The 12388-nt window shown below is 41.1% G+C and overlaps 1 protein-coding gene across 1 annotated transcript in view; it reads right to left on the bottom strand.

Moving 5' to 3' along the window:
* Positions 1-4105: 4105 nt before the first annotated feature.
* LOC139966181 (uncharacterized) overlaps positions 4106-12388 on the bottom strand; it is a 48996-nt gene continuing 40713 nt past the window's right edge. Inside the window, exons 23-24 of the mRNA XM_071968959.1 lie at positions 5143-5269; positions 4106-4462 (exon numbers count right to left, since the gene is read on the bottom strand). Coding sequence (XP_071825060.1) covers positions 4350-4462; positions 5143-5269 — 240 coding nt within the window. The 3' untranslated portion in view covers positions 4106-4349. The remainder of the gene's footprint in view (positions 4463-5142; positions 5270-12388) is intronic.

The raw sequence follows: 12388 nt of genomic DNA, 5'->3' as shown, positions 1-12388 counted from the left end.
TGATTATACAGTTTTCCTTATGAGTGATTACAGTTGACTTTAATTAAAAACCAGGCCATTATACAAAACATGTACGTTAAAATTAATTTATGTATAAATTAGTGTTCAAGAACTCAATATTCATAATGACATGTCATTCAATCAGAAGGGTTGTGTATTCCAGTTTCCACATAGACTGTAAAATGCTATGAAACATGTATTTTGCACTTTGCATATATTTATAACTTAACAGAAGATATTGTAATGCCATATGCTGGTGCTCTTTGTCATTTTCATGCACCTTTTTAAAGATATTTTGAAGTTTTCGTCTGAAATAGATCTTAATTTTTTGTTTCACATGTAGAGCCTGATGTGTTTATTTATATCTTTTTTCTTCCAGTGATGTGCCTTTGAAACTAGTTGATGGTAGATGTTAGCCATAATTTGCCACTTGCTGTTCATGTTTGCCAACAAATAGAAAGATTAATTGTAAATTTGCAGATTTGAATTTCATTGTTACATGATATAATTAATTGCATGATAAAAGTACTGATATTTTATTGTAGGTTTGTGGAATTATATCATATATACATTCATGTTTAATGCTATTGCCTATATTTAACCTTTGTGAGGTGGCATCTCGGTCACTTCATATTATTGATGAATTGTTTATGTGTCATGAAAAAATCTAAATTTATGCTGTCTTGGTTTAAGGTTGTAGTAAGTTACTTACATTATACTTACGTATATTTTACCTAGTTGAATAGTTCCGACTGCTGACAGAAGTGTTTCAGGGTTCGATGTGTGGTTAAAGAAACTGCAAATAAAACTCAACAAATGACAACAGGGGTTCGATGTACAATGTAAACTCATATTTTTCAAGTTACCACCACAGTCTACTACCTCAAATATCACAAATCACAACCGTAGAATATAAGAAATCATACCAACATATATAATAACATACAGACGTTCTTACTGGTGAGAGTATCGTGAAAAAATTACATCAAGCAATCTATATTACATATAACTTTGCAATTTTTACAAGCATAAGCATAAACATAAGCATAACACGACATAACATTACAACGCATAGCATAAATATAACAGCAGAACAAAACGCCTAACACAATAAAGCATAACACAAAACACCAATAGAATAGAACATGGCATTTCATACCATAAGAAGGGAAGCTCGCACTGGCGAGAGTATCATAAACAGAAACAAATATCAGTCTATGTGATATATAACATGGATACTTTTACGTGTAAAATAAGATGTATAGGCTAGCACAAAGTAACACATAGAGATAGTGTGATAGCAGCACAGTGGTCAGCACCACAAATCATAATACAACACAATGACAGCACGAGATAAAGTATCATGACAGAAACACACTGCAGCGGTTTGTTACTCGTCATATCACATTTTCATATTTTACAAGCATGAGATAACGTAGCACAAACAAAAATCTGGAAAAGTGACATGTTAAGTTTACTTTTGTATCATCATGTCGATAGGCTACATCACATGTCGTCTAAAATATTACAGCCTTTGAAACTTTCGGTATATACACCGTTTTAATAAAAACGCCATTAGTTTTCGTGTAGAGCACATTAACTTTGAGTTTCCAATTCCTGCTTCCACTATACTTTAATTTCACCTTGACTGTTTTTGTACGATCGGTTGTAGATGAAACTGCATATGCTGAGCGCAATATTGTAGATACCCGCTAGGGTGGTTTACTTGATTTCTGATGTGTTTTTATTTTGTCTTATTCTGAGTGATGTTCATTTGTTTTGTATGTGGTCATTATCTCTTCCATTCTTTTCAAACTATATATATATACAAGTAGTCTTTCCTTTTTGTTGTTTGCCTTTGTTTCTATATGGGATCAAGAAAAAAAAACACTCATAATGTTGTCATCGAATACATTTGAAACCCTATTTCATATCCTATTACTGTGCTGTTTATTTCCCACTTAGTTGACATCCAGATGAGTACCGTAGGATCAGATATATTTATTGAACACCTAATGATGTCGCTACAGGGACGGACAAACTATACATCGAAGAGACCTTGTTTTCCAGCTCTTCCCTCTCCCTCCAGGCTCTAAATTTTTTGAATGCATTCATTTCACAACTTGCCTATAATATACGCCAGGTGCCTCCTCACTTGCTCTAGTAAATGTTTATGTACCCCTTTATATTTCAAGTGAAACACACTCTCCTCCCCATCCATTTAGGCACGGTTATAGATACTGTCCCGTGATGGTAACAGCACATTTTGCATCAGTAGCTGTTGCGGTTATGTTATGGATGTCCTCGTGCCAAAACTGTTAGCAGATTACGTCGCTCTGTTCATACCAAAACAATTTCTATAGTCAAGGATGGTCCAATTACATAGTTTATCTTGAAGAGAACATCCCCCCTCCTGCCATGTAGAAGCAGGGGGCTTAAAATATTCTCTTACTGCATATATAAACAAGCAATGAACTGCAAAGGATATCCCATGTAATCCTCTCTGGCGTAGTGAGGAAGCAGTTGATGGCATGAGGGAGATCCTATCGATTGCCATGTTGAGGCCCAGAGGAGAAGGAGGGGGGGGGGGGATGGATACCCTATTGCAGACTAATGTGCCGCCATTTTGTGTCAGCACCATGTCACAACGTACAGGACATATTTCCGGCCATATCTTATTTCCCTGCTTTTGTCAAATAATATTTTCTTTTAGAGAACACGTGGATTTTCAATATAATTTCTCTGCCTTTGTCAAATAATAATAATAATCAGTATATATATATATATATATATTATATATATATATATATATATATATATATATATATACACACACACCGACAGGATACACCGACAGAGAAACAATATACAACAACAACCCTATAATCCCCGGTAATCCCGACGAGGAGCCAATATATACATGGAGCGTAACTTGAAGCTATCAGTTTTCTGATGATCGCTCAACGCGTGAAACTGCGAGTTACAACTACTAGTTCCAATAGTCTCAATATATATTTCGCTCTGTCCACCGGACATTGAGCACTCTGCGCCAAGATAGACGCCAACCAACCAACTTTCCCTACGCTCCTGACCAGTCAGTCGAGCACTCTCGCCTATCTGCAATTAGATGGAACAATGGAACAGCCGAACCAAGTTAGCTTCAACTACTCCATGAAGAACATCTCTATACCAACTGCCAACACGTACAAGAAGAAACTCATCGAAAAAGTCGAAAACGTCATCAAACGTATGAGATGGAAAGCTTCCTTCTTCCTAAAAACATGCAAAGACAACGAGGAGGAAGATGAGGATGATGACGAGCACCACCCAGTCCTCTCGGAGAATTTCGGATCCAAAAGCAAGAAGTGCCCACCGCAGATCGAAGAACTGAAGCCGTTCGAGGACGACTTGCTCCGAATGATCGAGACCGTGAAATTCAAAAAAGTCAACAACCATTTCCAAGACAAACTCAGAAAAGACGTCAGCAGGATTAAGCAATCTACCAAACTGCTCATCCCGGCCGACAAAACCAGAAACATATGAATAGAAATGGGTTAAGTGACGTCCAACCTATGGACTTCAACAATGTCAATTCCAATGAGTGCGAACAAGTCACACCAAGGTAATCAAGATATCAAAGTAGCTCCTTTTATGTATTTTTTTCTTTTCTGTTCAAAGTATCTCTTTCGAGATCCGGCTTTAGGAATCACAAATGATTTTCGAATTGGTTAGCATCATGTTTGATCTCTAGAGTAAGGCAAAATATGTCACCAAAAACAGAACTAGTAGTGTTCGATACAGGTGACAAACGCCTACAGTGGAACTACGACCTTCCTTACCGGTTTAGAACCTCTGGACATAGCCTACATTCAGCGTCCATGGCCTAGTTGGTTAGGGTGTCCGCGTACAAACCGGGAGGCCCTTGTTCGAGTCCCGGTGGAGGCTGGAAGTTTTGTCACTGTTCTTGATTTTCCAACTCATTACGATTTTCATTTATATATATATATATATATATATATATATATATATATATATATATATATATATATATATATATCTATATATATCTATATATATATATTTTTTTATTTTTTTTTTATTTTTTATTTATTTATTTTTTTTTTATATATTCCTATTGTAATCTTCTTATTGATATATCCTTAGAACCCGCCGACATTTGCAATGTTTTCTCAGCGGTCAAGATTCTATGTATTAAAATTTTCATGAATATGCAGCCATTCTTTATGGAAACATTATTTTACTCTGTGAAAAAGTTAAAAAGTTAGGTAATATTATAAAGAAAGGCAAAATCATGTTCAGGTATACATATTTCAGCTCATGAACTCATTTCAATCTTGTGGGCATCTTGTGGTTGAGTTACGAAAGACGTGCATTGTAGAAGACAGAATTGATCTCAGTCCCATGTGTTTGATGTGAAGAAGAAAGATGCAAATGACTTCACCTGCAAAAAAGAGAGCAGTGTGATAGATGTTAGGTGGCAGTTATGTTTTCCTTTTTCCGGTGAAAGGGATGATGAGAGCAGAAATCGTCCACACGTCTACAACGAACGGCAACTAAGTTTACCACTTACCACTAAACGAATGCAAATATTTTGGAAAGTGTAAATGAGTCCCTCTAGCAATTGCATAGGTCTTTGGAGAGCTTTCGAGCAAAACTTCCAGCTCTTCTTTAGTGCATGATTACCGAAAGTGACAAAGAGCAGCAGGATTTGAAATGTTTGTAGAGGAGAGTTTTGGCATGGCAGTGAAGTCAATGCGACTTGCTGATTTCTGCTGGATTAGCAGAAGATTTAGAAAATCGGATCATTTTTAATCCGTGTCGGAATATTTTAATTCGATTCTGTCGTAACTTTAAAGGAATTGTGACTTATGTGGGACGGCAACATAGTTGTTTAATTTTTCTTGGCATTATTCCTTTATATTCGTTAAGTTTTCAAGTTGCCTTCGTCATTTCACAGCAACTCTGGGAGTGAGTACCTGGTGCAATATTTTTAAACTGATTCGTCAACTGCAGGGTTTGATGTGTCAATGCTATTTAACTATTATGTTTTACGTTAGAATGCCTGAAGATCACACACGTAGCTTTTACTATCAAATAATTCATCGTTCAAGTTATTCTCACCTGTTATTATCACTATCACGAGGATATTCAGAAAGATCAGTATAGTAGAGACAGGACCTTCGTAGTTTTCTGGGATTTCATTGGCCGCAACGAGCACGTTGATGAAGATAACTGCTAATGACAGCATCTATAGGAATATTAAAAAGTAAACAATCAACCCTAACTGACTTATGCATGGCCCAAATATTATTCTTAAAAATCATAGGTATTACTCTCAAATAATATGCTAAAGAGTAAACAATTTGTTTTTAATTCGTGCTCAAACGTGATCAAGGATGTGACTCCAAGCTCGCTCAGATCGACTCCAGAACAAATTTCTTCATTGAAATAAAAATAGCAATCAATACTAGAAACAAATCTAATTGAAATCTCCTCAACGGTATTGGAATATTCAGGAAGGTACTACTAGAACCCTATGTAAGTACTTTTGCAAATAGAACTTAAGCAATCTGTAGCAGACTACACATTGGGTGCCATAATGATGACATAAACCTTACTATAATTCGTAATAAAATAGTTAAAGGGATGGATTTTGCAAATGTTAAATTTAAAATAGGCCAATTTATATTTTTCAGGATGAACCAGTGTTTGCAGTGGCTTCTGAATCAACTCTGTTCGCATTCAATATATGTATATATATATATATATATATATTTATATGTTAGGAATGTGATTTGAACAAAACAGAGGCCCCTATAAATTTTTAATAAGTTACCTTCACAGATAGTGGTACAGCCATTCAGAGGTTAGTGGGAAATGACCCGTCAGTGGCACATTGATATACCATATGACATTGTGTTGCTGTACTATTCATTTTGCTCTGAGTTTTGTTCCTTTCTACCCCTCAGGTATGTTCTTTTTACTTTATTGTACTTATTACTCTTATCTTTAATAGTTAAAGGATCTAACTGATGTATTCTTATTAGTATTCATGGTAACATTCAATAGAAATGTCAAGATATTGAAGTGCACCTTTTTATCAATGCTAGTAGTTTCATATGTTCTTAATATAGCCTTAAGCTGTATGTTACCTGTATGGTACATTGTTATTTGATATGGTGAAGCCACTGCAGCTACGCCCAGGAACGAGGTGGTTCCATGGTGTCAAATTACTTAGCAGGTATAACCTGTGCTGCATAGACTAGTTAGATGGGTTGTTCTATTGGAAGAGGGGTTGATTAAAGTAGCTACACAGCAAGCTGCATAAGGTAGACCCCCTACAGAGATCTGGGTGCACAGGATTGGTGGAACTGTTTAGGTTACCATGGCAATCCTATACCAGGTAGAGATATTGTTCTTATTAGCTGTATACTGCCTGTGCAGTGGTAGTGTGTGGGTACAACTATATTGAAACCTTTGTTTTAATAATAAGTCGTAAGCTAGCTCCCTAGTTCATGCAGGGAAATGTTGCTAGTCTAGGGGTGCACAGAGGATTAAGATGTTAGAATAAATATTAGCACTTCTGTGTGCAGCTGTGTGGGTCATGTCAGTTAGTTTGGTGAAAATGTTTGTTGGTCTATGCGTGAGTGTTATCTGTAGGTTGATTAGGTTTATCTGTTTATCAATAAATTCATGATGTTGCAATGAGGTTGATATCATATAACAGAGAGCTGTAAAGGACAATTATGTTCTAGATTAAAGGGTTGTAAATAAACATTGATATACCATATGACATTGTGTTGCTGTACTATTCATTTTGCTCTGAGTTTTGTTCCTTTCTACCCCTCAGGTGGCCTATATATTGGCTCATACCTAGGTCACCCGAATCCCCGGGGTAACAATTTGGAGGCACCACCCGGATAAAAACTCATGGCACACTGAGGAGCAGGACTAAGGTTGCTCACCCAGAAAGATGGCGACGGTTGACGAGCTTCTTTGCGAGATACAGACTAAGCTGCATCTGTGCACGGCAGACCAGCTGGAGAGTGTGGGTCTGGGAATCGCCCTTCCCGAGACTGACCGCATCAAGGCAAAGACGAAGGGTCGAACCGGTCTTCTGGGATTAATCAACCGTTACATGAGCAGTGAGGAGCTGGAGGAGTCGGATGACCAGGGCCTTGGAAAGTTGAAGGAGTTGAGAGAAGTCTTGCTAGGGGAGATACCAGAGAAAGTTGATGACAAGTCTAGCCAAAAGGTAGGTACACCTGAGTCCCCATCCGACCCGACAAGTACCAAAGTGTCACAACACCACAGGGAGTACATCCGCCGCGACTTTAAGATCTCCGGGCAGATTGCTGGAAGTCAGCAGAAGGATGGGCTGGGCTTCACCAGTCTTATCCACCAGATAGAAGCTGGGCTCCGGAAGGGATACCCAGAGGAAGAAGTGGTTGAGGCAGTTATTAGAGCTACCAACCCAGGCCTGAATCTCCGTGGATATCTGGAAAGCAAGACGGATATAACCTTACCGAAGCTTCGTCGGATCCTGCGGTCACATTACCAAGAAAAGGGAGCCACAGAGCTGTACCACGAGCTGAGCAGCCTCACACAAGCACCCAAAGAGACGCCGCAGGAATTCCTTGTAAGGGCCCTTAGTATTCGGCAGCGGGTTTTATTCGCCTCGAAAGAGAGTGAGACCAACCAGCGATACGAGGAGCCGCTAGTGCAGGCCATGTTTCTACATGCAGTCTCGACTGGCCTGACAAGTGAGTCGATTCGGGCCGACCTGAAGCCTTCCCTAGAGAATACATGCATCTCTGATGAGCTCCTCTTGGAGAAACTTAACAAGAGCGCCAGTAGTGAGACGGAGCGGTTGAAGAAACAGACGAAAACAAGATCTTACCAGGCAGCTCATGCTATTGAGGCAACCTCAAAAAAGGTAACAAAAAGGGAAACACAGCCTACCCCCCTTGAGGAATCCCTAAATGGTTTAAGGGTGGATATTGAGGGCCTGAAAGAGCTAAAACTACAGGTAGCCCAAATTCAGGAATCCTTAAGCAGAGACAGACCAGTTAGTTATAAAGGGAAAAGGGGCTGTCCTAAGTGTAGATCAGAAAATGTGGGTGATCGGTGTAACCACTGCTTCCGATGTGGAAGTGGTGAGCACTATGCTAGAGGGTGTCGACAAAGGCCACCGGGAAACGAGAGAGGGTCACTTCTAAGGGACGAGGGGGGACCCCAACAGTAGAAAAGTCATTTGGTGATAGACAAAAGAGTCCCAAGCAACCTCCCACTGCACCACCCCACCTGTCCCTTAAAAAGTTTAAGAAACTCATAGGATTGGTTGGTAAGAGGTGTATTGTGAGGGCCTCCCTCAATGGGTTACCAATGGATGTGTTGTGGGACACGGGTTCCCAGGTGTCAATAATCCAAAAGGATTGGATTCAGGAGAATATGCCAGGGGTCATAGTCAGACCCGTGGAAGAACTCCTGGATGGTCTTCACCTGGACCTTACCGCCACAAACGGGATAGAGGTACCATATGATGGGTGGGTTGCAGTAAGTCTTACAGTGGGCACAATAGGTGAAATAGAGGTACCCATGTTGGTCTACTCAGGGGATATGGATAACCCACTTGCGGGCTTCAACGTTATCGCCCACATACTGAATGGCACAGGGGGTTCAGGGTTTAGTGAAAATGATCTTCACTCTGCATTCCCTGGGAAAGGGAAAAGTACCCTAACAGCAATGGTTAAGGTTGTAAAAGAGAACGATAGTGTTCTCCTGGCCAGTGTCAGATCGCCCCCTCGTAATCAGATATTAAGAAGTGGCCAGACTCATTTCATTGAATGTAGAGTTTATGTGGGAGAGGTCAAGGGACCTATTGACTGTCTATTTGAGCCCAATCAAATGTCCTTGCCAGAAGGGTTGAATGTACAAGCAACCACTATGCGGATGACCAGGGGGCCAGTAGTCCATGTTAATGTACCAGTGCTTAATAACACTAACCATGATCTTCTTCTTTCAAAGCGGACTTCCCTCGGGACATTGGAACAAGTGACTTCAGTACTTCCCTTACCTCAAGTACTCTGCAAGACTAGTGTAGACCAAACTGCAACAGCAAACTCTACATATGTAAATTGTGATATAGAGACTGACAGAACTAAACCACCTGACGAAAGACAGGACCGTGACTGGTGCCCTCCAGTTGACCTATCTGACCTGACTCCTGACCAGAGACAACTTGCAACTAAAATGTTGATTGAAGAATCATCAGCATTCTCCAGGGATGATATGGATACTGGTGACTGCCCAGATTTGCAGATGAAAATCCAGCTGAAGGACAAAACACCTGTTCAGAAGGGATACATCAGCATTCCCCGACCACTGTACAAGGAAGTCAAAGAATACTTAGAGGATCTCATCAGACGTGGTTGGGTGAGTAAGTCTAAATCTAATTATTCCTCCCCGGTAGTGTGCGTGCGAAAGCGTGATGGCTCACTTCGTCTGTGCGTTGATTTTAAAGCACTCAACGAGAAAACAGTGGATGATCGACAACCAATCCCCAAAATCCAAGATCTGCTAGATGGCCTGAAAGGGAACACATGGTTCAGTACCCTAGATCAGGGTAAAGCGTACCATCAAGGGTATATGTCTCCAGAAAGTCAGCATCTCACCTCGTTTATTACTCCCTGGGGATTACATGAGTGGCAAAGAATCCCCTTTGGGCTGAAAAATGCCCCAGCAGAGTTTCAACGGTACATGGAAGGATGCTTGCACGATCTTAACAACGAGATATGTGTGGTCTACCTTGATGATATCCTTGTTTACGGTTCTACATTTAGCAACCATTTGGAACGCCTTCGGAGAGTTTTACAAAGATTACAAAAGCATGGCATTAAGCTGAAACCCAAGAAGTGTGAGTTGTTCAAGAGAAAGGTAAGGTACCTAGGGAGGTTGGTAACTGGCGAAGGGTACGGAATGGACCCTGCTGACAAAGAACCAGTTCTGTTATTGAAGAACAAGACACCAACAACCGTTGGAGAACTTCGAAAGATTTTGGGCTTCATTGGGTATTACAGGAACTATATCCAGAACTTCTCCATCATAGCGAAGCCGCTGTACGGGTTGCTAGGAACTCAACAGAAAAAGTTCAAGGCGAAGGGTAAACAGGAGTCGAGATCTGGTAAGGGGAATACTCGTGATTCTAAAGAAAAGATAGTGTGGACCCCCGAACACCATGCGATTTTGTGTGACCTTGTTGATCGCCTGACAGTTCACCCTGTTATGGCCTATCCAGATTTTTCTCAACCGTATGTTCTCCACACTGATGCTTCTGGTGACGGTCTTGGTGCAGTCTTGTACCAACATTTGGAGGGGAAATTGAGAGTCATAGCATATGCTTCACGCACGTTAACGCCCCCAGAACAGAATTATCACTCCAGTAAGTTGGAATTCCTTGCTCTCAAATGGGCGGTGACAGAACGTTTCCGTGACTACCTTCAGTATGCAAATCATTTTGTGGTATTCACTGACAACAATCCCCTGACATACGTGATGACTACTGCCCGTCTGAATGCCACAGGCCAGAGGTGGGTATCAGAGTTGGCTAGTTTTCGATTTGAAATTAGATACCGCCCGGGTAAGGAAAACGTAGATGCAGATGTGTTATCAAGGATGCCGATACCTGACAAGTTGGAAGACTATATCAACGAATTCACAGAGAAGATCCCGAGTACTGCAATAACAGCCACAGCTGAATACGTCCAAGGCACATGTTGCGGAGAAGTGGCATGCATCGATGTGACAACAGTGAACAGCAACAGTTGCGACATACTAGGAACATCACCCACATCTACAATCTCGCCTATCGACCCACTGGAGCTTAAAGAAGCCCAAGAGAATGACTTGGTTCTTGGTAGAGTTATGCAAATGAAGAAAACCGGAAAGAGACCATCTCCACAGTAGCGGAAAAATGAGACTAAGAACGTACAGGTTCTGCTAAACCAGTGGAACAAACTAGAGTTTGATGATAAGGGACTACTTTGTAGATGCACCGTCAACAGAAAACAGCTACTCCTCCCGACCAAGTATAAGGACACGGTTTTGAAGGGGCTCCACAACGACATGGGTCATATTGGTGTAGAAAGAACCCTTGACCTAATACGACAACGGTTCTATTGGGCATACATGGCAAAAGAGGTGGAAATGTACATCACCAAGCAGTGTCATTGTGTAGTTCAGAAGAAACCTACTCGAAATATTAGAGCACCTTTAATACCAATACACACGACAGAACCTTTCGAGATGGTATCAATAGACTACTTACACCTGGAAAAGTGTAAGGGTGGGTACGAATATATCCTCGTGGTAGTTGACCATTTCACTAGGTTCGTACAAGCTTACCCTACCAAGAACAAATCGGCACATGAGATTTGGCTTTCCGAAGAGACTTCACCATGACCAAGGGAGGGAGTTTGAAAACCAACTCTTCACAAAACTCCAGGAATACTGTGGTATTGAGCATTGCAGAACAACCCCATATCATCCCCAGGGGAATGGTCAGGTTGAGAGAATGAACCGGACTATACTCAACATGTTGCGAACGCTGTCAAACCAGCAGAAACTGTTCAAAGAATGATGCTACTGGATTCTCGCCATTTTTCCTCATGTTCGGGCGTTCACCACGACTCCCTGTTGATATTTTGTTTAATTTGGAAAGTGAGAACGAGGACATTGATCACAGAACATTTTCGGATAAATGGCGTTGTCAAATGCAGGAAGCGTATAGTATTGCCAATAGGCACACCGACAAGGCTTCAGCTGCTGCGAAGGAAAGGTATGACAGAAAGACTCACTACACCCAATTAAGCCCTGGTGACCGAGTTCTTGTGAAGAACCTTGTCCGACAAGCAGGCCCTGATAAGCTTCGATCTTACTGGGAAGACACCGTCTATAGGGTTGTAAAGCAGATCAATCCTGACATACCCGTGTTTGAAGTGATTACAGATAATGCTAAGAAACAAAAACGTGTTCTACATCGCAACTTGTTATTAGCATGCGATGCACTGCCTCTAGATGAGACACAGATGATCCATGGGAAGCCCCCACGCCAGCGAAAGAAAAGACGAACTGCAACCCAGGCAGGTGGTGATGTAGATGGGTCAGATGTGAGCGATGACGAGTGGCACACGTATATCAACCGACAGCGTTCATCTGCTCGGACCTCAGCTCCAGCGGAGCAATGTGTTAGTGATGGTGTTCCTGACCAGCTACAGAATGTACCGACTCAGACACCAGCGGCTGTGGATGTTTCGCAGAGTCCAGTAAATCAGACACCAGCAGCTGTAGATGTTTCGCAGAGTCCAGT

This window comes from Apostichopus japonicus, chromosome 4 (genome assembly GCF_037975245.1).
Source record: "Apostichopus japonicus isolate 1M-3 chromosome 4, ASM3797524v1, whole genome shotgun sequence".
NCBI classification, from domain to species: domain Eukaryota; kingdom Metazoa; phylum Echinodermata; class Holothuroidea; order Aspidochirotida; family Stichopodidae; genus Apostichopus; species Apostichopus japonicus.
This window is presented reverse-complemented; position numbering and strand designations above follow the sequence as displayed.